The 27078-nt window shown below is 36.8% G+C and overlaps 1 protein-coding gene across 1 annotated transcript in view; it reads right to left on the minus strand.

The window, feature by feature from the left end:
- LOC104540334 (sodium channel protein type 1 subunit alpha-like) overlaps positions 1-24095 on the minus strand; it is a gene marked incomplete at its 3' end in the record, with an annotated part of 33500 nt that extends 9405 nt beyond the window's left edge. The window contains 12 exon segments of the mRNA XM_010184119.1: positions 1-84; positions 1263-1643; positions 2387-2692; positions 3161-3367; positions 3524-3665; positions 4261-4324; positions 9775-10047; positions 10965-11056; positions 11769-11897; positions 12677-12766; positions 16074-16192; positions 23829-24095. The exon segment at positions 1-84 is cut by the window's left edge and continues 21 nt beyond it. Coding sequence (XP_010182421.1) covers positions 1-84; positions 1263-1643; positions 2387-2692; positions 3161-3367; positions 3524-3665; positions 4261-4324; positions 9775-10047; positions 10965-11056; positions 11769-11897; positions 12677-12766; positions 16074-16192; positions 23829-24095 — 2154 coding nt within the window.
- Positions 24096-27078: the final 2983 nt, after the last annotated feature.

Consider the following 27078-nt stretch of genomic DNA (forward strand, 5'->3'; position numbering starts at 1 on the left):
TAAAGCTGGATCTTCCAGAAAGTCCATAGAAACGTGGAAAGAACCTGATATTCTCTTCCTCATTTCTGTTTCTGTAGTGGTGCCCTATACAGAGAACAATAATAGGTGAGACCATGTTGGAATAATAAGATAAGCAAATACTATATAGAACCCTGTTATTAATGTCTTAGCTTGGATACGTGCTTCGTGCACTTCAGTTTTTATTGTGTCAGACTTTTATTACTTTTCAGTATCTCTTAAAAAATTTTTAAAATATATGAGGCAATAGTTACCTACTGCTTAAGACTGGGAGAGAATTTATTTACTTAACTTTTCATTTCTTTCCTTTGAGATATGAAAACTTATTTAAAGAAATGAAAAAGGATTGAGTTCAAAACATTGTATAAAATTTTTGCTAACTGTAATTATTTTCCTTGCTGCTCCCGTCAGAATATTCTGGGGTTTGTAAAGTAATAGTCTTCCTCCCAGGCAAACTGTAGCAAGTAAGAAAAGTCTAACTTCCTCATGCTTCCTCATGCTACAGTTTTTTCAGTAATGTGAGTAGACAACTTTGAACCTAGCAAGAAATTTTTTTGAGACATCTTCTCTTACCTTCTATAAGGCAAGAGAATGGCAGCAATATGTGCTGCCCATATGTTGAAACAGAAATTTGTATTTTTTGAAGTATATATTGAAATGTGATCTTCCAATGAACTATTTGTTATCTGCACTCCACCAGCAATGGACAGAAAATATATAGCCATGAGAAACAAATTATAATAAAGAATTGATAACTTCCTTACATTTTCGTGGGGCTGATAAGGAAGAATGTTATCAAAATTAACTAATAATGCTAATTTTGATAAAGAGGTAACAGCAGCATCATATTGATTGGAGTTATATAACACCATTTTTGTGTATATTTAAATGTATAGTAACTATGACTCTGCAGACCATAGTCAAATGGACTTTTAGATAAGCAAAAGTGAAGTATAGCACAGTAATAGAGTAAAGCATAGTGCTTTTATGAATGTGTAAGTAAGTTAATATTTTACTACTTGGAAACTGCAAATTGCATTTGTTAGTTACGAGAATACTTGTAGGTAAATGCTTAGGTTGCAAACCTATCTCAGCTGTTTTATTTATTAAAGATTTTACAAGATGCAGGAGCATTCACAGCTTGACCAACCAGGAAGCATTGCCAAGGGTTCCATTCTGTAGAAAACACTGGCTGGTGCAGTAAGAAAAGGCCACCATGCCTAAGCTATTTAAAACTTTCTTACATTGTCATCAGTAGCTGGTTTATCTATTATCACCTCTGGCAGAAGCTGTCCAACAGACGATGTAGGAACAGATGGTCCACCAACCAGGGAAACCACCCCATTGCAATCCACAGTGCTGTGCATCTTCCCATTCACTGGAAACACTGCCAGCATCCTGGATGACCTACTGGCCTGACTAATGTTACTGTTGCGCCGTTCACCGTGTCTGCGTGGCACAAAGAGAGAATCTCTTCTGCTATCATTGTCTTCAAAAGTGCTGTGCTCATCATCAGCAAAGTCATTTTCAGATCCTATATCCTTTGCTCGACCTCTGAAGCTGAAAAGGCTTGTTCTGCTGTTGCGCCTTGGAGAAAACAGGGAGCCGCGAATGCTCAGCAAAGACTGTAGGCAAACAAAATTTGTTATTATTAGTTGAAACCTTCAAATGTAACATTGTTATTAGGATAGCATAGGTTTTGGGTTTGTTTTGGTTTTGGTTTTTTTCTTATATGAGAGTAACCATTTTCCCCAGAAGCTAAATGCTGCTATGAAATTTTTGTGTGTATTTCATTATATTTGTATTTTGCAGATAGAGATACCACTGTTCATGGATTCTTAAGACAAAATCAACTTTGAGCACTCCTTTCTCTTAATGTCAGTTAGAGTTACTGAGTAGAGTAGTTGCACAATACCCATCAAGCAAAAAAAAGGAGCCTATACATGCACATTCTTTCGTGTATGCAGCATCTTGCACGTGTTGAACCAAACATCATTGAAGCGGGAGGAAAATATGAAGCTATCATAATGAAAAAATACTGTAGCATTTTAAGAAGTCAAGATAATACATAATGACTCTAAAAAAACCCCACAAAATCAATCAGAGAATATTTTAATACGATTTTTAAACAATCCTATTACAAGAATAGAGAGTTTACATTTAACTTGTTTTTTTTACAAGAAACTCTAGTGGCTACAGGACTTTCTCTCAAGCACTAGCAACAACAATAAAATTTAATGAAAATCTCAGTGTTTCCTTTTTTTAGGCAGTAGGGTTGTATTACAGTACCAGGAAGACTAAAGTAGTTTTGTAGCAGTTTATGATGCTTTAAGTGTATGCTTCTACTAAAAATAACTATATGCAATACCTGGTGTGGAGAAGAATACTTCTTTTCGTATGTCAGTCTATTGCCTTCAATAGATAATCGGAAACCTTTCCTCCTGATGCTGTCTTCTGATTCAGACTTGTGAAATTCGTCTTCATCTTTTTCCTCTCCTCCAGACTGTTCTTTCTGTTTTCTTTTTTTCCTTCTGTTTCTCCTCTCTTTTGCACTCTTTGAGCTCAACTTTGATGCTTCTGAGGAGCTTTCTGAGAGCCCTCCTCCTTCTCCCGCAGCGCTGGGTTCCCTGGACTCCGCAGATGCTGTTACTGCTGCTGCTGCCACCGCTGCTGCCTGCCATGTTGCAGAAAGAGTTTGTGTCACTGAGCAAACCACAACACCATGCTTTTTTAAAAATTTATTTGTACAGAATTTCTAGTCAAAATTCCCTGGATTTTAATACTTTCCATAGCATATCCTCTCCCTAGCTTTTTCCTAATTGTTATTACTCAGTTGACTCAAGACGTGTATTGGTCATAGCCTTCTTCCATCTTTCATAAGTAGTTTTTAAATGCAGAAGTCTAACAGATTGCATTAATGACACTAGACTAAGAAAATCATAAAGAATAATGTATACTGAGTTTTGAATATTCCTTCTTGATTGTGGCTCATTCTATTGTGTAGGATAGAAAATCTCTTAACTAGCTCTGCCGTTGAAAGTCTGACAGGGTGTTTTGTAACTCCAAATTCAGAAAGCAGAGGTGAACATCTCCAGTAAAGTTACTTCCATATACTTTTGCGTTGCTACACCATAAATCATACCTGAGCTGCTTCTTGTTGCTTCTTCAGTTGTTCCAGCATCTGTTGAAATTCTGCCTCTTTCTGTTCTGCTTCTTCCATGGTTGCTTGATTCTGTTCTTCATAGGCCATGGCAACCACAGCCAGGATCAAGTTGATCAGATAGAAAGAGCCCAGGAAAATCACCAGAACAAAAAATATCATGTATGTCTTCCCAGCAGCACGTAGTGTCTGGAAATAAGAATACAATTATAAGCAAGAATACATTAACTAAAGTTCTGCTTTTCATCTTGTTAAAATTAAGATAATGTAAGAAAATTGACTTTAGGCCTCTTGCATTAGTGGTACAAACATATTTAGTCTATTTTTGCATTCAGAAAGTCTCACCAATTGATAAAGATTTTCCCAGAAGTCTTGAGTCATCAAGCGAAATAGTGACAAGAAAGCCCAGCTGAAGGTGTCGAAACTTGTGTAGCCATAATTAGGGTTTCTACCAGCTTTCACGCATGTATACCCTTCTGGGCACTGCCTATTAAGAAAAATCAGGTGTTACCTTATATAGTTTATTAATATTATTCCTTGAAATGTTCACGAGAAGATTAGGATTAAAAAGTGGATTGTTGTTGTTGTTGTTAATTAGACTATAAATAATAGCAGCTGTGATTTTTAAGTGAAAATTGAAGACACTAGAAAAATCAACCTGGAAAGGCACATGAAAGATTAGTGTCAAAAGTTTAATCTAAACTTCTAAAACATAATATTTCAAGCAATTTCTTTAATGATTAATCTTGTAACATTAATGTCAATGTCAGTGTTTTCTACTGTCTGAGCCTGTTACCACTTCTATGTGCAGCTGGAACTGCAAAATACCACTTTTTCCAGCTGCTATGTCCAGGCAGGAGCTACACTAATACCAAATTACTGATTCATTCATGCAAAGACTAAGCTCATCTAACCAATCCTCTGAGCTCTGGCCCGGAACCCAAATCCCAGTATAAAAACTTAATATTTCTTATATGAAAGAAAGTGGTCACTCAAAATATAACCCCCCCTCCAACTGCACATCTAATGAACATGGATCTAATTTGTAAATGGTGTAATAATATCATAAAATTTGATCTTACCCAGCATCAGAACTATTTCCGCAAAGCAGAGCATCATTTTGCCCTTCCAGAAAATAAAAATGACCTGTTCAGAAAATAATTTTTTTAAAAATATAAAATTTTGAATATTTGAAAGTTTTCTTATATATCTTTAAATATATCGTCATGCTTTAAAAGGTGATTAAAGTGATTTTAGATGCAATTTTAAACAAGCAGTATTATTTTTTCAGGAGGACCATAACTTTAGGGTAAACAGCATGAATGGCAGCAAGTGCTATCACTCACAGCACTTACTGTTAAAATGCCAGAATGTGCTAAGAACGCTGTCAAATGCTGCTGAATGTAGATGAAATGTACAATTCTCCCTTCAGCCTGATCACCTAACTAAATCATATTTTGTGAAATTATATGGTACAGTTATTTATTATAATAAATACATTGAATCTGAAAAAAAACCTAGATAATTTATTTCAAGCTTTCTGATCAGTATTGCAAAGGATTGCAGTTTGTCACTTGTGAGAGTTATCTGATATGTGAGCTCTGCAAAAAACCACCCAGCTGCCAATGGCTCTGTTATGGGTGCATGGCCGTTGCACTTAGGCCACTGACTGGTATGAGGCCCCGGTGCACATCTACATTTAACTTGGACAGAATTACTGCAACAGTCACTGACTTGTGTATGTACAATTTTGGGAGTATAAGATGAAATTATTGAACACTTTGGAAAAAAGAAATCGGGTAGGTTCCACACTGCAGCCAACCACGCCATAATTTGTATAGTAATCTTGTATTTAAAGGACATTTTATATGGCTTAAACAACAAAGGCATTGACCTGTCTGTTCTAAGAATAATAAAGAGACGATGTGCAGAACATTGTGCTTATTAAGATTCATTTTGACCGTATCCTTAAGAAGTGCTTTTCTTTTTCCTGCCAGAGCAGATGCCTACTGTTGCTAAGCTCTTGATTTTGGAAGAATTATCACAGGAGGAGCTTCCTTCTGTAGTAATGATCTCCCATTTGGTCACAGGCTTAAGGACACAATATATACAGGGTCAGACCACATAGCCCAGTATCCCATTTCTGATGGAGACTAAAAGTGTTGCCTCAGGATGTCTGTAAAGACAGGGCAGGCACATGGTGATACTCCCCTAAGCACCTTCCCATCTTCCAATACTTCTGAAGGACAGCAGCTGTGGATTTAAGGTGGTATCATTTTTGCTTCCAACCCATATTGGATTCCTTTTCCATTGAACTGGCCTGTTAGATTCCCTTAAAATAATCTCGTTTGAAATGCTACCAGTGTGGCCAAGTTTAAACTTAACTGTGGTTGTGCCGACTGTGCTGTCCAAGCAGGGCTACTACAGAAGCTAATGAATTCTGAGTCTGAGGAGGGGTCACCAGCTACTGGCTCAGCACATTGCTTTGCTGCAGGCAGGACACGATACCCTGGCCAGCTACATCTCTCCATCCTGGGAGCAAAATTCATGATTTGGAAAAGTTAGGTTTTGAGCTGTATGTAGACTTTGTTCTGACAGTCTGAGAAGGGCTCGGTTTCAGTATCACAACCCTATGTGCTGTCATTTTGGGCTCATGTGCAATGCAGAACTGCACTGTGCTGAAACACAGCTGTAAATGGTAAAGGTAGCTGACAGGGTGCTGAGCACAGCTGACCCCCATGAGGCAAATCTTATTCTATATTATGTCAGCTAATAATGATTAAAACATGCTGCAACACAGCAGCTGGTTGGGAAGAATGCAAACCTGACTTGATATAGTTTACATGGAGCAGTCAGTCATGATCAGTACTGCATCAGCTGAGCTGGACTGCTAAAATAGGGTCTGTATTCAAGTTCTGTGCTTCAGACAAGATGTAGCCTGTAAGCACACCGCATTTGCCAACTCCACAGGAAATAATAGCCACCCACACCTTCTCTGAGTGCACTGATGCAACCACAACAAATGCCCAAAATACTGTCATGATAGGAAAATGTTTATAACAAAACAAGCTGAGTGGCATAAGCATGTGTCCCTAACTAGATGCAAAACTCTGAATTGTATTTTACCAAAGTAATGTGAAGAGTCCGTCACAACATCAAAGGTATATGTCTGGCTCCTCTTTATTTGATTGGAAAATGGGAAAAAAATTCCTGGTAGGTAAGCACTTTACTTCAAAGGAATTTAAAGTTCTTTGGGAAAACGTAGGGTAATGACTGAGAATAATTGTTATTTCCCAGAGAAATTTTGCTTCTGGCAAGCTTGCCAAGATAAACTTAGCTAGCATTAATTTTCTTAGATTTGCTATGTTGGAAAAAAGGGAAAAAAGAGAAAAAAGAGTGCTTGATTTATTAAAACCAGGAGTGCTTACATAAAGTTTCTCTAAATGGTTATTTGAAAAAATGAGCTCACAAGCAAAATTAGGAATTATATGCCTTTTTTGCATAGTATAGATAACTATTGGCATAAAACCATTTATAATTCCTACAAAAGACACTGCTGTGAACTCTGGGTAAGTCTCTTCTTACTGCCATGTGAAACAACTGATTTAAGAATGATTTCTATATCCTGTCTGCCCACCTGGAATTAGAGAGCAGGAAGCTGCAAGATAATTTTCCTCTTTGAAACTGCTCGTAAGCAAGGACAAGCTTATTAACTTTATAATAATATAAAAGTTAATACTTATTAACTTTATAATAATTTCATTATAAATTTCATAATACATATGAAATCCTGTGTAAAAATACCAAAGGGTCAAGTAGCCATTCAATAAATTATTTTCTATAACTAATTCAATTCAGCTTTGTTTTCCAAAAGGCTTCAGGTCTTCTTTAAATCAAATGAAATCAGAGATTATAGATTGTTGTTTAAAAAGCCAGAAAATTAAGTTTGACCTTGAAATCTAGGTCTTCATTAGGAGACTTTGCTAAGACTTTGTTATACTCTGTGGCAGGGTATCTCTATGAATTCACACGTTCAAGTAAAGTGAGTTTCACAAAAAGACTGCATCTTGATTTAGGAAATCCAGATGGAAATCCATCACAGTCATTGATCAGCTGTGTGATCACAGTTAGAAGCTGTCTAACTTCTATTTGAAATTTGTCTGGCTTTCACTTGCAGCTGTTGAATCTGTTATAACTTTGCCTGCTAGATCAAAGATGTGTCTGTGATAAAATTTCTGTTCCCCATGAGGTTTTTCTCAGCTGTGATCAAATCACCCCTTAAACCTTCTCTTTGATATGCTAAGTAGGTTGAGCTCCTGGTCTATCTTGGTATAAAGCATGTTTTCCAAACCTTTAATCATTCTGCTCTTCCCTGAACATCCTCCAATTTTTCAACATTTTGTCTAAATTGAACTTTATATAGTATTCCAGTAGCAACTGCAGTAGTGCTAAATACAGGGGTAATATTGCCTTCCTGGTCAATAATTTATTTATGTGAACAGGATACTATTTAGCTTTTTGGCTGCAGAGTTTTAGCCTTAATTTGTCAGTGTCCTGGCTCCTCCGCAGTGCCTCAGATGCCTCTCTATTGCTAAGGGCTTTCCAATAGCATTTCTATATCCTGTCTCTCAGTTGCAGCTCTGCAACCTTTCACATAAGCTGCTGTGGCAGTGCTTTCCAGAGCCTCTGTGACACTATTATTAATTTGTTCTCATCCTGGTTTTCATGTTGCTGTTAATCTCATGATGTTACACCTGCGAACACTATTGCTGCAGCAGATACTCATGGGAAGCAACTGTCCCTGGTGTGAGATTCATGCCTCTTCCTCCCTCTTTTTCTTAATTCTTGCTTGTAGCTTTTTGTTTCTATTAGGTGACCTAATAACATGCATGTTCGAGCTTAAAAGCCAACCAGCCATGCAGCACCTGCCCAGATCGCAGTGTGTTTCAATTAATGCTAATAGCACTGTAAGTAGGAACAACCTATATGGAGTTTGAGGAGTTGCTGATGAAAAATAAACAGTCGCTATGGGAAAAAGTATTATGGAGTGACCACTGCTGCACTGGAATGGACATCCAGGGGAAGAGACTCACTTGGGGACCCCACCACTTCTCTTCACAGCTGGCCACTGTGGTCAGTTGTCCCTTTCCCCTTCCCTTTTCTTTTTCTCTCTCCCCTTTAGTTATTATTTTTCTCTAAAAGAAACTTTCACTGTTAGAGATGTTGTATGTCATCAGCTACAGCCTTTAAGTATGTGAACCTGTCTCAACATGAAATACAGAGCACTGATTTTTAGGATAGGGAGCTTGGGTTTTGTAACCTCACATACAAATGTATGGAAATGCGGTTCTTTATCTAGATTCAGTTTGCCAGACTGCTCTGTATCAGTAAAACTGGTTGGAAAATCAGATATTGGGAAATTATCAAAATGGAGGTATGCATCAAAACAACTTCTGAAGAGGTTTCTCTGAAGTTGCTGCTATTCAAGGTTTTAACTAATCTTGATGATGGAAGAACACATATCAGATTTGCAAATGATACTGATCTGATTGGGAAGTGGTAAGTTTGAGGAAACAATTACACTTTAAATAATCCAGGACAGTTGGAGAGATGGTCTGAAAATACATAGTGCTGTTAAGGCTGGTACAATGAACTGCACAAATACAGAGTGGGAACTCAATGAGGTAAAAGTCTGTAAAAGATTCAGGAGGCAGGTAGACCACAAGCTGAACAGAATTTAACTGTTACAATTATAAACAATGGCAAGCCCTTGCCTAGGACAAGGGCTCCTATAAAACAGGAGTATAAATTACTATGCTGCCACATAATCCTTCTTCTCTACTTAGTATGCCTCATGTGGAGGAGAAATGCCTAGATGTGGGGACTGCACTTTAAGAAGGATGTTTACGAAAAAGAAAGGAGATGAGAGATCAAGATCTAGAAAATAAATTGTAGGAAAAAATGTTTGATGATCTGGTTGCTTGGCATACAGAAAGAAGACTGAAAGAGAATAGGGCATGGTAACATAAAAATAGTCTCTAAATATCTCAGAGGCAGTGATTAATGATAGGGAACAATTTGGTTTTGATGCCTGTGGTGAAGCTGATAAAAACAATGAGCTTAAATTGCATCAGGAAAATTTGTAAGACCTTTCTAGTAAAACCCCTTTCTAATAGTAATGATAGCGAAGCACAGGAATAGATAGTGAAAATACTGCATTACTGGAGTCCTCACTGAATGTCAGAAGTCTCTGACATCTGTCAGAAATGACATCACAGTCTGTTGCTGATCTTGCTTTGGAGTATGGGAATGGAAAAAGTTTAAGACTATTAAGTAACTTTAACAACTTCTTTGGACCTCTTTCTGTCTCAGGGAAGATGTGGATTTGACAGACGGAGATAAGAAAAAGAGCTGTATCAAGTAGAAAAACCCTGTTCCTTTTTCTCTCTTCCATACTGGCCTTTGGAGCAGGTCTATGAGAGAGAAAACACTTCTTCTTCACATTAAATAAAATGTATCATCACTTCCCCTCCTTACTTCTAAGAATTGAGTCAGCCACAAATCACTTCAATAAGAATTATGCTGACAATACTTACTTTCATCTTCAATGTACCCCTTCCAGTCAAATGGAGTCACTGTTGAATTAACCAATGTACCATTTTCACCTATAGTGCTGTTTAGCTGGGAACTAATATTTGTTTCCAGAGTAAAATTGTCTGGAGGCCACTGCAGGCATTTATTCCTCAAGTTGCCCATGAACAGCTGCAGCCCTATTAGTGCAAATACACTCAGACAAAACACAGTCAGGATCATTACGTCCGAGAGCTTCTTCACAGACTGAATTAGGGCTCCCACAATAGTCTTCAAGCCTGCAAATGCAAAGGAATTTTTATTCTGATGTTCAAAACTTTTTTAAAGCATAAAAATGACAGTGTTTCCCGGTAAAGTTATAGATTTCATGCAAAAGCCCAAATAAATGATCGTAATGTCTGTGAAATAACATTTTTGTGAAGTGCTTTTTCACTTGTGAAGATGAATAAATAGCTGAAATTTATGTTTATTTGAAACTGTGAATGGAATAAGTTGCATATATTTCAAAACACTTGTTTCAGTGCTAAAACAAGTGACTTTTTTCTTATTCATGTTATACATGAATCTCACATAAAAGTCTTCTTTCTTTTTATTTGTCAATACCTCTTGCCCCAAACCTCTGCCACTATCAGTTTTATAACATACTAGATTTAGAAGACAGTAGTAAAAAGCCTGTTCGACAATAAATATGATTAAAATTTAATGCTATAAAACTGGAGATGGTTTGGAAAATGACAGAATTTTAAGATAATAAATCCCCCATGCAATGCCCATGCTATTCTTTATTATCTTATTCCTTTATCTTCTTACTAAGTCAACATTTCAAACAGTACTATTTTTAGACACAAATATTCACAACAAGTACCACATAACATCATGTAGGTAAGATACACATGGGTAAGAAAACTTCAGGGTTGCTGATATCGTTGAATGTGGAGAAGAAAGCTTGACACCACACGAGGCAAACCACACACGCTGTGTACTGCAATGTCTCATGCAAGAATCTGTTAAACTCAAAGGCTGATTTCAAAAAGAAAGAGCTTGTGTTAAAAAGCAATGAATCAGAGATTTCAGTGAATTTTAATATCTTCCGATTCCTGCTTTTTTTTTGAAAGAAACAAGACTTATGTTTAAAAAAATATGAATTCTGTTTCAGTGAATTAAAGTCAGCCTTAGTGTTTAACCTCGCTCTCACCTGGAATGACTGATATTGTTTTCAAAGCTCGGAGAACTCTGAATGTTCTCAACGCTGAGACATTGCCCAGGTCCACAAACTCTGTCACATATCTGTAATAGGGGAGTTCACACACAAACACAATGACAGGATAAAAAGGAACAGTTGGGAGGTACAAGGGGCCTAACACCTTACACCAGTTACTTCTTACCTGGGATTACAGAAATAGTTTTCAAAGCTCTCAATACTCTGAAAGTTCGAAGAGCTGAAACATTGCCTAGGTTTACAAATTCTGTTACATACCTGTAGGATTAAATCACAGTTATTCAGAATTTAGGCAAAGTTTATGCTACTTACTTGAGTCTTTCATCAAGACTGCTTTGGCATTTTTAGCAAAAAATTAAATAGCAACAGTCAGAGATTTACCTTTCACTGCAGTTTGCCTTGCATTAATATGCTTTCAGAGCCTTCAGTTAAATAAAATGTCTCTGAAGTGAATCGCAGTGATCTAACTTTGAAAACCTAAAATTTATCTAGACTAGATTGGAAAGTTTGGAGAATGAAGTCAAAGAGGCGCTCCTTTTCTGCTCAGAGAAAGAAATGCAGGACATGAAATTAGCCTCTCTAATACTAGCTGTACTAATTAATGGCTTCTGCAGTCTTTAGGTTTACATCAAAATATGCATATTTGAACGTGAAAATTGTTTTAGACAAGAATAAATTCATACAAGAATTTCCATTTAATGAAATTGATATATATCGATACTAATTTCATGCCCTTTTTGCCCTTCACTTTCCAAGAAAAAGCAAAAAACAAAAACTTACGCAAAGGTAATGACAGTGAAATCAAGCCAGTTCCATGGATCTCGAAGGAAAGTGAAATCTTCTAAGCAAAAGCCCCTTGCAATGATTTTTATGAGTGACTCAAACGTGTAAATTCCAGTGAACGTATACCTGGATAATATAGGAAAAATTAACCAAAATATATAGCAACATTTTACACTGGCATTCTGAAAAACTTGATGATAAATGACAAGGTTTTAAATTTCAAAACTAGAAAATAAATACAGTAAGTAAACAATTTCTTCTAAAATGCATTATATGCATCATATATACTTGTGTATTCACATGCGTTAGTTGTGACATGCCTTTGTCCTGATCTTGTACATAAATTAAAATTTAAAAAATCCATCAAATAAATGACATATATTAAAAATTTATTGGTGACACTCCATTTAAAATTATGCAACACTTGATCCACTACAGTTAACCAAAAATGTTATAAGTTAATGAAAAATGAATCACTAACATCTAAAATATCTAGTGTCAACTCTAAAAAAAGAAGAATGCAAACATGCACTGAATTCTCATTTCAGCAATACTTTTATTTCTATTCTGTCCTTAACTACTGTGTACAGATAGATGGCCATGGTTCTGCTATTAATGCAGTGGTAAAGGAAGGGGTAAAAACTCTGGGTAGATGTTAAACCATCAAGATTGAGAGAAAACTAGTGGAACCTCAGGAGAACACTGTCTGTAAACAACTTGTATTTTTTCTACCCAATTGTTTTACCAGAAGGTGATCAAAATAATTATTCAACATTTCTGCATAGTTTAGAGAGGGAATAGTAGCAGAGTCTCATGATAGTTCCTGCCAGTGTGCATGACTGCAGCTGCTGGCAAGCTGACTCCCAGAGGAACAAAGATATCTTTAAATATTGTGTGCAACTTACTCTACATTCTTTGTCCAGTCCGGAGGGTTGCTCATGGTCATAAATACGCAGTTGGTCAAAATAGTGCACATGATAAGCATGCTGAATAATGTAGAAATAGTTAGGGAAAACACAGCAGTAATCCACATAATATCACAACAGCCATATATCTTAGGTACAGTAAAATACTGCCACTTACACAAATCTTTTAGACAAACATCACACATATATATTCCTTAACCTGGTAGTTTTCACTTTAGCACATTAAACTCTTGACTTGCTGATGTCCTGATGTTGATATGTTGATATTATCATGTTTTGTTTTCAACTGGTACTGGAAGGTGAAGGTAATGAATTGCACATGCCTGGCAGTTAACATAGCTGAGTAACAGCTAAAACCAAATAACTTGCAGAAGAATACTGTTTTACTTCAGTACCTGACATAACTGAATAAGTGTTAGTCTTTCACTTCTACAGTTTTGATGCTAAACTCAACAGCTGGCATATGCAAGGTAAAAAAAAAAGTTTATCCTATCTCCCATGAGTCAGAGCTGTAGGGGAAGCACACACCACCCCAGCACCCTGCACAGCCATTCTGTCAAAACCACAGAATACTGTATTTAATGGCTGAAGTGACTGTATTCCATGTTTCCTTATCACTAGCTTAGCAGTACATGCTTCAGTCAGTGAAACAGAAATCCATAGAGATCTCTCACATCACAGATGAAGGTGAATAATTTTCCATATTATTTTGGGGCGCTCTCAAAACACGTGTTAGCAGGAAAAGAAGCATTTCTACCAATGCTATAATTTGAAAATGGTTCAGTAGTACGTTGTGATCAACTGCTTGAAAAACATGGAAAAATGGTAAATACTAGAATGAAAATTATTTTTTATTTAGAGTTCCAGTAAGGAATAATTAGGTATTCTAGGACTATGAAACCCAGACTAATAGCTCAAAGGAGCTTGTGGTAGAGAGGTGGGACAGTTCACCGAGGCTTCATTACACTCCATGCAATGTTCTTGGTTTACAAGATCACTGGTTCTACAAACAGTGTAGTCCTTTCCTTTTCGTGGCGAGAAAGCAAAGTCCATTATTCAAACATTTGGAAATACTGGAGAAACCAAACTAGACAAAAATCCGACTCAAAATAGCCACATGATGGCAGCAAAAAATAAGAACTGCTACGCCTTTACGCCAAACGGTTAACTCCAGTTTTTCCTCTAGTCATCTCTCTAAATGTTGAGTTTCTTGAAGTAGTTGCATCAACAAAACTGGCAAAGAAGCTGCCTTAAACTGAAGAAAGCCATTTACAGATAAACTTGTATATAAGAGCCCATAATATTATTTTCTTTAAGTAAAGTAGATTTACTAAATTCCCGCCATGCTTTCCCTTATGGGAATCTCAAACATAACTGCCACATTCAATGTCTTTGTCTCTCTTCCTTCTTCTCCCACATTTTTTGTATCTGATTTACAACCTCAGTGTTCCCTTAATTTACTGTTTTAAGTTCTATAGTAATTCAACTATATACATAGGTTAACAATTCTGATATATGATGACTTCTTTGTGGAAATGTACAGTGTTTTTCATGCTCTTTCCATACTGGCAAGCAGTAGGGTTAGAGGCATCATACAGCCTGAAGCTAATCAATTATTGGAGCAGCTGAAGTTTCGCCTGTGTGGACCTGGTGGAAGATGAAGATTGGAAAAAGCAAATATTTCCAACTGGTCTCACAGATACCTGCTGGCAGTCAGGCCACACTGAGTAACACTGTAATTTCAGCTTCCAAAGGGTAGCACAAGGGTACTTTGTAGGTACAACACTTTTTCTTTTTCTTCTTGTACTTCGCAGCTCCAGCCACTGCCACCTTCTTTTCTTTTTCTTTTTCTTTTTTTTTCTTCTGTTCACCCCCCGCTATTCTTACCTTATCATCCTTTCCTAGTGATTGTCAAAGCCTGTCTATCTACCACCACTCTTGTGTTGCCCCCTCACCTCCATACTCTACCTTAACTTGAGGCAGGCAGCCAAAAGTGGGGGAAAAAAAGGCAGAACACCAGGAGATGAGTCAGCAGAGCATGAGAGAGAGAAAGTCATGCTGTTACCAGTTCCTGTATCTGGTATTACAATAGGTACTGGCAGTGAGGAAGAATAATTGCAGGGAAAGTGAGCAGTGGGAAGTGACACAGGCTCTTTTTCTTTGCAGGGGGAGCAACATCTGACCGTGTGTCTGGGCACATGTGATCAAAGCACCCTATACAGATGTTCAGAGATCCTGGAGGATGTACAGATGAAGGTTTTCCAACCAATGTGCCGATTTCACGGTGCTTAACACACATCTTTCACACTGAAAGTGAAAGGCACAGTTCTGTTACAAATGTCAAAATGCCACACATCCACTTCAAAATGTGAGGGCAGTAGAGTTTATTGAGAAAAGTCAGAAAACCATTAAAAATAATAAACTACAAGACCCCTTAATCTTTTTCTTATAGGTGGCTAACCTTTGAAATCTAAACTGCATTATGGAAAAAAGTCTTACTGTCACACTGAAGCTTTCATTTGGTGACAACTTTTCCCAGTTGTGGGATGTTCCAAGAAAAGTGCACCAAAACCTCATCCACTAGAAATCCACATCAAACTGTTATGAACATCAGGCACCAATCCCATACACCAGTCTAAAATTGTACCTTGTGCATCATCCCACCAGTTATGGTACCCCAATCTGTCCACCATCTGCACATACAGATGCTTATCAAACTGCCTGCAGGACTGTTGCCTATGCTTTCTGGCAATGTATTAAATTTAGCAGAGGCTTATGGTGCAAGTGGGCAGGTTTGGGAATATGAGACTCAACATGCAGGAACCAGGCTTCCAGGCATGCTGCTACAAACAGGCTATAAAGCTGGACCAGAGAAGGGCCTCAGAAGGACCCCTAAAATGCAATCTAAATATATCCCTGAGCCACCTGTTTCCCGAGCAGTTGCATATCTACCTCATTGCTTGCAAAACTGAGAGCTCTTCTGGAGTTTCTGAGCACAAACTGCTTTTTTAAAAAAAAGATGCAATTATTTTACAAATAGGCTTCATAGCGTGAAAAAGAATCTAGGATGCAAAAAATTTCAATGTTAAAATAAATCTGAAGAAAATTTTCTGAAAAAATTGATCAAGATGGATTCTTAAATCCATCTGCAGATTTGTACAGCAGAAGTATTAAAATTCAACAAAATAGCTAAAATGCATCTGTATGATAAACACGTATTTTCTACTATTTATAAAACCTACCGTAAGTCTTCCACTGTAAAATGAATATCAAATTAACAGCCTATGAATATCTTTCTTTACAATGAAATCAAAAGAGTTACAAGTTTTCTTAATTTTGGTCTGTAATATTTTGAACCACCATTGAAAAAGGATATGAATGTACCAAAATTTTAATAGCTATTTTTCTAAGAGGATTGAAGGGAGTTAAAATGTACAGGGCAGAGGTGGCACTGAATCGGAAAATTGCCTTCCCTTTATTCAATACTATAAAGGTCTGAAAAAGAGAAAGAAAAGACATTTTATAAGTGTATATTCACTGTAGGTGAAACAAAACAAAACAAAACAAAAAACTGTAACTTAATAACCCATCTCCAAAATTGTAACATCTTTAATAGTTAATACACAAAAACCATTACTCATTTCTGAAATAAAAGTGATTTCCAGTACTTACCTGATGTACTAGACATCTGAAAATGTAATTTTAAATATAGAACATTTGATTCATTTTTTAAAGAATACCTCTTCATGAAACAACCTCAGTATAGTAATGTGATACATTTACATGATGTGTTCTTTTTTAAAAAAGGTGAAGAAATTGTTAACTAAAATTATATTTTTATTTATGTTTTCTCATAGAAAACTCTCTATTTAAAATAGAGAATACATAAGCAGGGAAACCCTACCTGTGGATGTTTATGATGTGTTAGTAAGAGAAATCCTTAGAGAAACGGATTTAAAGACTACTCATTTGTTCATTTTTTTATTCTAGTCTGTTTATTGGTCTTTCTGCTAATGAGAGAGGGAAATAGCAGTAACCATACAGCTATGATTAGATAGATCTCTGAGGACATCTGAATACACCTTATCAGAGAAAGGCAAGAGAAATATCCCAGATGATCTCCCTGCACAATCGTGGTTTGCAGATGTGAAACTGTCCCAGTACTTACATACTTGTTAAATTAAAATTTTCACAGCTAAAGAGCCTATAATATTAGAGAAACTAAAAGACATTGAAGCATTACTTCAGAGCATTTTAGAAGACTTTGTATGCTGAAAGCTTGTCTATTTTTCTCAAATAAATCTGCAAGCCAAATATAAGTGCTATGAGAGCAAAGCCTACAAACATTGCTTTGCTTCCACTGTAGGCCATCATGGCTGCAACAGCTGTAACACTACAGCATGTGAAATGTGGACTTTGTGGGACTAAGGTGCTCTTTAGCTGCAAGATCAATCACAAAAGAATGAAAACCGTTGCAGAAGGAATGCTCAGTAGCTCAGAAGAAAGCTGCATGCAGTGGAAAGGATGATGCAAGGATTATGGCCTTAATTCAAACTGAATTAAAGGTATTGAAGACTCTGCCCAAGAGAAATGTCCAAATTTTTGTTTGTTTGTTTTATCAGAGATCATAAATAAGCTATGATAAAGACTCCTTGCTTTTTGTTACATTGCTGATGAAGTGAGCTGTAAACTAGTGCATCAGTGGAGGTGTGGGAAAGGGTATGTTGGTCTCTTCTGGTGCCTATGACATGGAGCATTGCTTCAAGACTGTAAGCAAGTGGACTACAAGGCTATTTTTGAGAAGGCTGGCAGACAGAGAAAACATGCCAAGGAGATTCAAGAAGGACGATTCTTCAGTCTGCTCAGGTTTGGTAAGCCTGGTATGTATGGACCATGAAGTACAGGTACAAATCTCCACGAGTTGGAGAGAGAGGTGGAGATGAGGCTTTCCACCAGTCTGTGACAGGTACCAAGAACAGAAGGCAGAGGAGAAGCAGGGACTAAGCCTGAGGAAAAGCTATCCCAGTTCCAACTCACTTGCTGGCTTCTTCCGTGAGCTGTCTCTCCGTCATAGCCCTGCACGGCACACCTTCCTACGCAGACAAAACTCCTTAAGAGTAAGGGACATTAATAGTGAGACTTCATATCGTCTTGAGTACAAATTCAAAATGTGTAGGAATGGTATAAGATATGTATTTGATTTCCTCACTTCTACACAGAAATGGAGAAACTGCATATGAAAATGAGGGCAGTGGGATAAAGCCTAAGCTAATGTTTCCAAATTACACTTCCAGTTATGGGTTACAGATAACAACAACCTTCAAAATGTAACTGCAGGTGATCTGACCTTAAAAGAAGCTTTCATTTTAAACACTGAAGCAACCAAGCAGATGGATGATTTTTTGGCACAATGTTTTAAAGCCTCACACCCTAAGGGAGAAGGTGAGCTTTCCCTCTTTGGTCTGTCCCCAGCCCCCAGGACTCACAGCTCAGAAGCCTCCAGCTTGCCCTCTCAGCTTTTAACTATGAGGTAGTTGACAAAATACATTTAAAAATCACACTCCCTACTAACTTTGTATCTAAGACTACACCACCTACGTTTAGTCAACCTACATTTAAAATAAAATCTTTGAACACAAGCATATTAAACATACATCTCTTTTCTAACGTGCCTTATGGAAAATAACAGCATGCTGGCACAGCTCCAGTTTCAGTTAGAAGCTGCTGCTATTTTAGCTGTTCTACTTTCTGCTGCCCTGCATATGCAGTACCAACAAGATGTAACTTCCCTATCTCAGTTTTAATCTCTCACTTAAAGCATCTTGTGACTGGAGCCTTGAGAATGACTTTTCTGGTCCTCTGACTTCTAGCCTTGAACACGAACTAAAATTGTAGCTTATATCTGAAGGTTTTCCATTAAAAAATACAGGTAACAGCTGATATCCAATTACTGTGTAAGCTTGCCTCCCTGGTAAGGATGCCATATTTCTCTCCAATCTCAACCCAGACGCGAGCAAATGTGTAGGCAGTGTGGATGAACATGAAGTATGTAGCTAAAGCTATCAGGACAAAGTAGACATACACTGAGAAAAGCTAAATAAATTCTAAACAAATTATAAGATTAATGTTCATATATGAAGGATTATATATACTTTCCAGGGCTTAGGTTTTGTACGGTGCTTGAAACATTTAATAAATGCAGGAAACCCACTCACACTCAAAGTACTCGTTAATACAATTTCAAAGAAATCCCTGAAGAGAAGTTCCTGATTTGGATCTTTTGCATCTGTAACCTGCATCCCAGCTCTGTAACTTCTGCCATATTTGATATAAACCCAGAAACTGCATTCTTAGTAAGGCAAAGGAGGAGGAGTATTTTAAGAGGATGGAGCTATGAGGGAAGAAGAGTTCACACTAAACAATGATACGGTCTTCAAGAACCTCTTGGGACAAAGAATTCCCAAAGCCTTATTTCTCCTCTCCTTCCTCTCAATTAGGCTTTAAACATAGTTTCTGGAAGTCTACATTTAGCAGGTTGACTGCTACTCCATTGCATTTTGACTTCCTACAGTTAAACAAATACCATCTAAAACCTCATAGAATCTTCTGAAAGGCAAGAGGTGTCATATTGTTGAGCTGGCTCCTTAGCTTCTGACGAAAAGCCCCAAGGGCAGCTAAAACAAGAGACTCATGACATATCGGAAGTTGGCATTTCTTGCTTCTGTGGTTATCTTTTGAAAACATGTTTTCTAGCAGGACTGATTTTTTCCCTTTGCTAGAAGCTTTCACTCAAAAATTCTTTCACTTACAACTATCAAAATATCTACAATTACTAGTGCATTCACTTTTTCTGATATAATGAAGTTAAGTAAAGCAATTTTGCAGATTTTTTTGTTTGTTTGTTTTTGCAACCTGAGACAAGACTGGAAATGCCAGGAGCTAGTGGTTTGATCAGATTAGGGACTGATGTTACCAAGAGCCAGGAAAAAAGGAGGCACCTTTTATGACAGACATTGCCCAACATCCTTCTGGCAAGAGGCAGGGCATGGAGTGGCAATCAATAATGCTGTATCTATATTATAGCAGGAGGCAGGTGAAGTAAAACCCATTTAATTCCACTTATTTTTTCCCTCCTTTTTCCTGTAGCAGCTTAGGTTCAAGAGAAAATAACCAGCCCTTGAAGTATGAAACCAAGTGGACCAGATTTTGATGCATGCCTGCAGGTCAGGATCTTAGGGGGTTCCAGCTGGTCTTTTCTCTATAGGCAGTGACGTGAACCTCCTTGATCCTTTGTGACGGCAGCTTGAGCATGAACAGACAGGCACTATTATACTGAGAACACACAGATTTGCACTTACACAGAAGTGGAACACAAAAAATGGATAAAGTCCAAGTTAATTTTTACTCAATTTTGGATTAAAAAAAGAAAGCATTGTAACTGTTTAGGATGCTAAACTTCACAGTCCTAACGACCAGCATTATTGACCACCTCAGCATTTCATTATAATAAAATCATAAGAATATAAAAATAGATATAGTATTACATTATAATAAAATAATTATGTTCCAAGGATACAGTTGCTGGCATTCAGGCTGTGATACAGTGTAAATCAGTAATACTCTCAGGTGTGTAAATAACGGGCTGTTCTGTAGTCAAACAGCGGTTATCGATTTTTTCCTTTTCCTTTCAGCTTCAGATGGGACATGAATATGTCCTCTTTGGTTGCATCCTTTGCATAGAAGAACAGTTACAAAATCCTAAAACTAGCACACCTATCTGGTTTTGTTTCTTTTAACAGGTTTTCCCATTTTAAACTTTTCATCTCAGGGCTACCTTATCCACAAATTAAGGCTCTCACACCCACTCAACACATTTATTTATTTCTGTCTTATTCTGTATTAAACTGTACCAAATCATGGCATGCACAAACATATTGCTTAGAAAAAAAGTCCCAGAGATGAAATGTAAAACACTCTAGATGATGTTTCAACATTCAATGCATGCAAAAGTAAAGTGAACTTGTTCAATCTTGCTACAAAAATAGGAAAATTTGTTTGGGTGACAGAGCACTGGAACAGGCTGCCCAGAGAGGTTGTGGAGTCTCCTTCTCTGGAGACATTCAAAACCCGCCTGGATGCCTTCCTGTGTAACCTCATCGAGGTGTTCCTGCTCCGGCAGGGGGATTGGACTGGATGAGCTTTTGAGGTCCCTTCCAATCCCTAACGTTCTGTGATTCTGTGAAAAAACCCCTCAGCAAGAGGGATGCAATACTTGCATATGAAGTAAATTATGGATGATTTCACTCATGACCCAAATTTGGAATACAAAAGATATTTCTAAAATTATTGTACAGTTTCCTGAATAAACACTGTGGCCATGTTCATTAATATAATTTGATCAGTGTTGTAGCGAACAATTTCTATTCCCTATTTGCAAGTCTAGAAGCCAAACTAATATACTTTCTGTTGAGGTATACTTTATGCAGAGATAGAATCATAGAATCATAGAATGTATTGGGTTGGAAGGGACCTTTAAAGATCATCTAGTTCAACCCCCTGCAAAGGGTACTAGATCAGGTTGCTCAGACCCCATCAAGCCTGACCTTGAATATCTCCAGGCTGGGGCTTCCACCACCTCTCTGGGCAACCTGTTCCAGTGATCTACATAGAGATCATCTACATATATCTTATTAATCTTAGTCATCTACATAGATCTTAATAGAGGCCTGAAGCAATTGTGATAACTGCTAATCCATACACTTGTCCTAACCCTTTCTTGCAAGTAAGTATTTTCCTTCATTCTAGTGTTTTTCATTAGATCCATATCATTTCAGATATATGCTTCCCTAGGCAGAAATATAAAATCTCTAACCATAGTGCAGCAGTTGTCACACCATTCCACTGGGATAGGGTGTGCTGATTGACTCCCTGGTGTTACAAGGTGGAATTCAAAGGATAAAGAGAAAGCTGAAATGTTAAATATTATAGTGGTAAATGCATTTAGCATTACGTGTCCTTCACCTCTTCCTGGAGATGTTCACTTCTGCTTCAGGCTTCTCTCAAACTATTTCTTCTTCTGAGACTTGTAGGAGCATCAACTGCTACCAACACTCTCAAAAGACAAGTGAAACAGTATAAAAGTCTTTCCAGAATTCACATACTGCTAGACAAGAAAATCTAGGAGTTAGATATTTTAAATTCAAATTACTGATGTAAAATTGAAATAGATGTTGGATTTATGTTAGAAAAGTCCATTTTCCTCTGTCTGAAGGAAGAACAAACATAGAGAATTGTAGTGGATGAGAAATTTTTATCTTGTCTTTGACTGACAGGGTTGTTTCTATTGGTGTCCTGTAGAAGACTGAAGCATGTGCATAGAAAAGATGTGTGGGCTTCAGCACAAAGAAGAGAATCCCAGTGGGAATGTGATTTGCCTGTGTAAGTTATTTAGTGGACCAATAAAAAGGTTCTTCCCTTCAAATAGTACACAAACTTGGTCAAATACGTTCATCTGGTTTTACTCCATTTCTTGCAACTCTATCATCAGACCTGACTGATATAGCAAGTTTTCAGCTCCAGCTGTGAAGAGACTGAAAGGGTCTTCCATTTCTAAGGGCTCTAGAAATGTACCTGTAGGTATCTATATTCACTGTAAGACAAACAAGATAACTGACTTGACTATAAACATCCAGCATAAGCTGTGGGCAGGTAGGGGTATAATTACATATGATTTTGTATTATAAACAGACACAATTAGTACAGAACTCTACAAGGCCTGCTTTTATAGAAACGCATCTTTTATCTTTGCAAAAGTAGAACTGTGATTTAAAGATAAATCTTCATACACCATGAATGGCAGATAAAGGCTCTTTCACAGGCATCAAATAATAAAGATAAAAATATTGTTCTTTCACATAGTATTTTCTATCTTGTCAAAATAGGACTCCTAAATCACATGACATCTAGCAAGCCAAAAGACACTTAGAACCCAGCACTTTGTGAAAATCAAAATAGCTCCTGTCTTGATATTTATAAAGTTTTCATAATCACAGTATCTAATAATTATAGTATCACCCAAGAAGCTATCACTATAAACTGTGAACCTTTTCTGCTTTATATTAGCTGAGCAACAGAAACATCATGAAAGTATTCCAGAGCTGTTCAAGGCCAGTTCCTCTAGAAAATTTAAAATCAGTTTTACACTCTCTTTATGATATCTTCTGTTCATCCATGTGTTCATTATCGATTCCATTAACTTCCTAAGAATTTGCTACCAAAGCAGATTTCTGGGAACATGCATGCTATGCATTGGATCATGCTGTCGGTTTTAAATCTAAAGAACCTTAGAGAAAATGTGGTGTATTGGTGTACTCAGTTTCAATATATCTTTGCTTTTTTAAAGTTTACAAAATATATCATCTGTTACATATACATATCTGTATAGGTATTATATATTGTTTATAATCAAGCACAACATACTATATTTCAACTTTGATATAAATATTCTTTAGACATAAGCTCAATTAAATGACTAAATTTTGATTTAAAAGAAAAGGATGAAAGGTTAGTAACCATTAAGGATGACAGATTCCATCCTGTACCATAGAAGACAGTGGACACGTTGCTAATGATTTAGAAAGCAGTGAGTAGAAGCCTAGCTTTCCACACTATTTATTTATACCCTGTTACGTCCATTGCACAGGCATATTAAACAATAAGTCCTAATTAAATAATAAGTCCATTTATCACCTATTTGATTAATTTAATATTACAAAATACTATCTCTGGAAAATTCCTCCTTATGTAAAGCAGGAGAACCAGTATGTTAAGAGGGTAAATGCATTCTAAAAACAAACATCAGCTAAATCAACTTTTTATAACCAAAAGATATTAAATATTTATATATTAACTTTCTGGAACGTAGAATGTATATGTATCACTGCTCTTGATGTAGATGTAGTCCTTTTAGCACTGCTCAACTCTTTCCACATTATTAAAAACACATTTTCTTACATGGTTGCCAATTAACAGACTGAAATAACAAGCTATATTACCCACTGCACAGAAATGAAATTAACATTGTAAAGCACTCCAAATGCTGGCATACGAACAGGATTAATATTAGACTCACTTTTTTATTGATGTAATATGGGTCCATGTCTTCCAAGGGCTCAGACACCATTCCTGGAGGTATGTCGCCATATATAAATGGAAGTGTTTTTCCTGCCTCCAAATCACTGTTTGGCTTTGGCCCACTTTCATCATCATTGTCTTTACGATCTTGTTTAGAATTCTTAGCTTTTTCTGCAGCAATGCGTTGTTCAATAGCTGCAAGAGACTCTCTAGTGAAGTACTGGAAGCTGTCTGGTCCTGGTGGTACAAGCACTGACTGCTCCATCTTTTCATCCTGCACATTTTAATTACCATTTATTCTTCTGCATAGGAAAATACTAGAAGGAAGCAGAAAATAAAATTCAAAAAAACCATGTTAGGACCACCAAGGAAAAAAGACATAACTTTTTTTTTAAATGTGTGTGGGTTTGTTTTGTTTTGTTTTTTATGCTACGCTGGAACGTACAAAATACTGAAAACTATGTAAAGAAAAATAAAATGAGCAGTTTAGTTAGTGATTTGACCTTTGTTAGAGGCACTTGCATGGTTCTTATGCTAGTTATCTAAATTGGAATAATTTCTCAGCACTAGGTCTAAAATGGTCTTTTACTCCAAATAAGCAAAAGTATGATATTGAATAACAATCAGATACATGCTTTCCTCATAACTCTAATTATTTTTAAATCCTCTCACATTATTCTGGAATCAATCAGCTATAAATAGCACGGTTCATCAGACTTAATACAGAAATTTTCAAGTTAAGCAAGAGCATGAGAAAACAAGCACTACAGAATTAGAATTTCTATTAAACAAGTAAAAAAATCAACTCTGTATATTATGCACAGTATAGTAGTGGTTCCAAGGAAGTTTTTGTACAGGTAGTTATTCTAGATAATAAGAACAACTGCCTATTTTTTTTTCATTTGAAATGCTACTATATATCTGGTTCTTTATTCAACAGCTTTAACTGGATAACTCTGGAAGTAGTCTAATATGTATATTTATCTATACATTGCAACTAAGAAATTAAACCCAATGAGAAAATAAAAAAGTCCTGTTAAAACTACAGATCTGGCATCTTTCATGCTGCTGATTAATTTGATGACATCAGACATACATATGAACTGCACATTTGGGCACATGATCGCACACCTATGCTTTTTTTGCAATCTCCACCCATCGCTGGAGTTCTTGTGAAATGAGCAGTCAGCCTTTCTGGAGACTTAAGGGTTGATGCAGGTCAGTACTCATTGAAATAAGCTAGACAGATGGAATGACAAGTAAGAACACAAGAGATGGTTGAGTGGGGGAACATATTAAAACAAATCAAAAGGTGACAAATAAAATCAGAAATTACGGAAAGAAGATGAAAAAGATGAAAAAAATAGTACAATAAATGGAAACATCAGGAGACCATATATGAAGGCAGTAAGAATTAGGGAAGAGAGTAAAGAATGGGAAAAGAAATAACAGGAAGACTGGAAGATTAGCATTGTAAGACTGCAGAAATGATAAAGAAAAACAGAAAAGTAGGTAGAAGAACAGAATACTGGGAAAGGAGTAGAAAGGTAGGCAAATATGGATAGGGTTAAACTTTTAAGTAAAAGTCAAAAAGGAGAATAAGAAATTACATGAGAAATAAATGTAGAAGGAAAAACATAGCTGGGAAAAGAAAGGTCACTAAAATAAATTAAGTAATAAACACCCTCAATCCTTTAGATCATTAATGCACAAATATCTTAACCACATTTACATACATACATATGTATTGAGTAGTAGTATACAGTGGATAAAATAAAAAAGAAGAGTCAAAGTGCTTATGGGCTCTATAACCCAAATTTTCTTGATTTGCCAGAAAAACTAAAAAAATTTATTTCACGTGGTTGTATCACACTTCACTCACAATCAGAGGAATGGCTTCTAAGAAAATTTAGGTGGAAAAAACTAAAAGAAGCTAACCTCCTACACCTATGTGAAGTGTAGTCTCATGGTAAAGACAGTTCTCTAAAACTTTCCCTTCTTTCTAATCCTGAAAGGAATAGGAATCATCCTATTCTCTCTCCATTAGGGGGAAAAAGGACATAAGAAAGTGTGCCTCAACCAACAAGGGTTGAAAACCTTCTCTTCCTCCAAATAGAGATCATCCTCCAGACAGCCCTCAGCTCCCCATTTCATGGCTTTATTTACTTCTGGCAATTGACTCTTCAATCTGTTAACTACTGAACAGTTATAAACTCACAGTTTGTACCCTCTGACATTATTTCTTAATGTTCAACCACACCTTGTGGATACTGGGAAAGAAGGAGGAAAAAACTGCTAGCCACACCACTGTCCTTGCTGATGCCCAAGCTGTTCCTCATAAGTGGCACCATAATTTGGGAAACAGATCTCATATTAACCCACTATTCAAATATTCTGGGAGCCACAGCTGTAGGTGGATGCTACCTTCTCTGTGGGCTTCTGCAGGGAGATGCAGAGACTCAAGAGAGAAAGGTTCTCTCTTCTCTGCTCAGCTTATCTGACAAAGGAAGGGATGAAGGCATCTCCTCTCCCTCTCATCTGCCTCTTCTCCCATGGGCAGCAGCAAATGAGGCTACACACTCATATCTGCCTTTCCCTCTCCTCCACCCCATGAGACCCAGGAGTTTGGGTTTCCCTTTCGCCATTTTGCCTTTGAAAATTCTTTTCACTGCCCAAAATCCTCACTGTACACAGCACTCAGTGTTCTCTGCCATGGTGGCCAGTGAGGGCACAGCAAGCCACACAAGTCTTGAGTTTAAATGCAAATGCTGTGGGTTTTTCTAATTCTGTCTGTATTTTTTCTGCAGAAAGGAATGTTATATTATTTTTTACAATTAACCCTAGAATTTCTCAAGTCTGTCAAATGTACATAGAACTAGCCAGATACACACCTTTAGACGTATCTAAAACTAAGTAGGCTGTACTTAACAAATGCTTCAGGAGATTTCATGAAGATTAAATAGTTTTTATCCTCTACTTAACAGATTAGAGGGTAATATTCCAGATACATTTTCCTTTTCCGCACGCATTTACATGATTATAAGACTTCAGGGTTGCAAACAGAAATCTTCTATAAATTTAAAAGTCAACATTAAATACATAAAGAAGAATATATATACATACGTGTAGAATACATATACAATCTTAATGTCAAATCACTTTCATCTGTCATATAACAGTGGCTAACCAAAAAGGTCTTTATTTTCTTTATTATAGTTGATGAATTTGTTCTCGCTTATCTGTGTAGG

This window comes from Mesitornis unicolor, unplaced genomic scaffold (assembly GCF_000695765.1).
Source record: "Mesitornis unicolor isolate BGI_N332 unplaced genomic scaffold, ASM69576v1 scaffold8155, whole genome shotgun sequence".
In the NCBI taxonomy this organism is placed as follows: Eukaryota; Metazoa; Chordata; class Aves; order Mesitornithiformes; family Mesitornithidae; genus Mesitornis; species Mesitornis unicolor.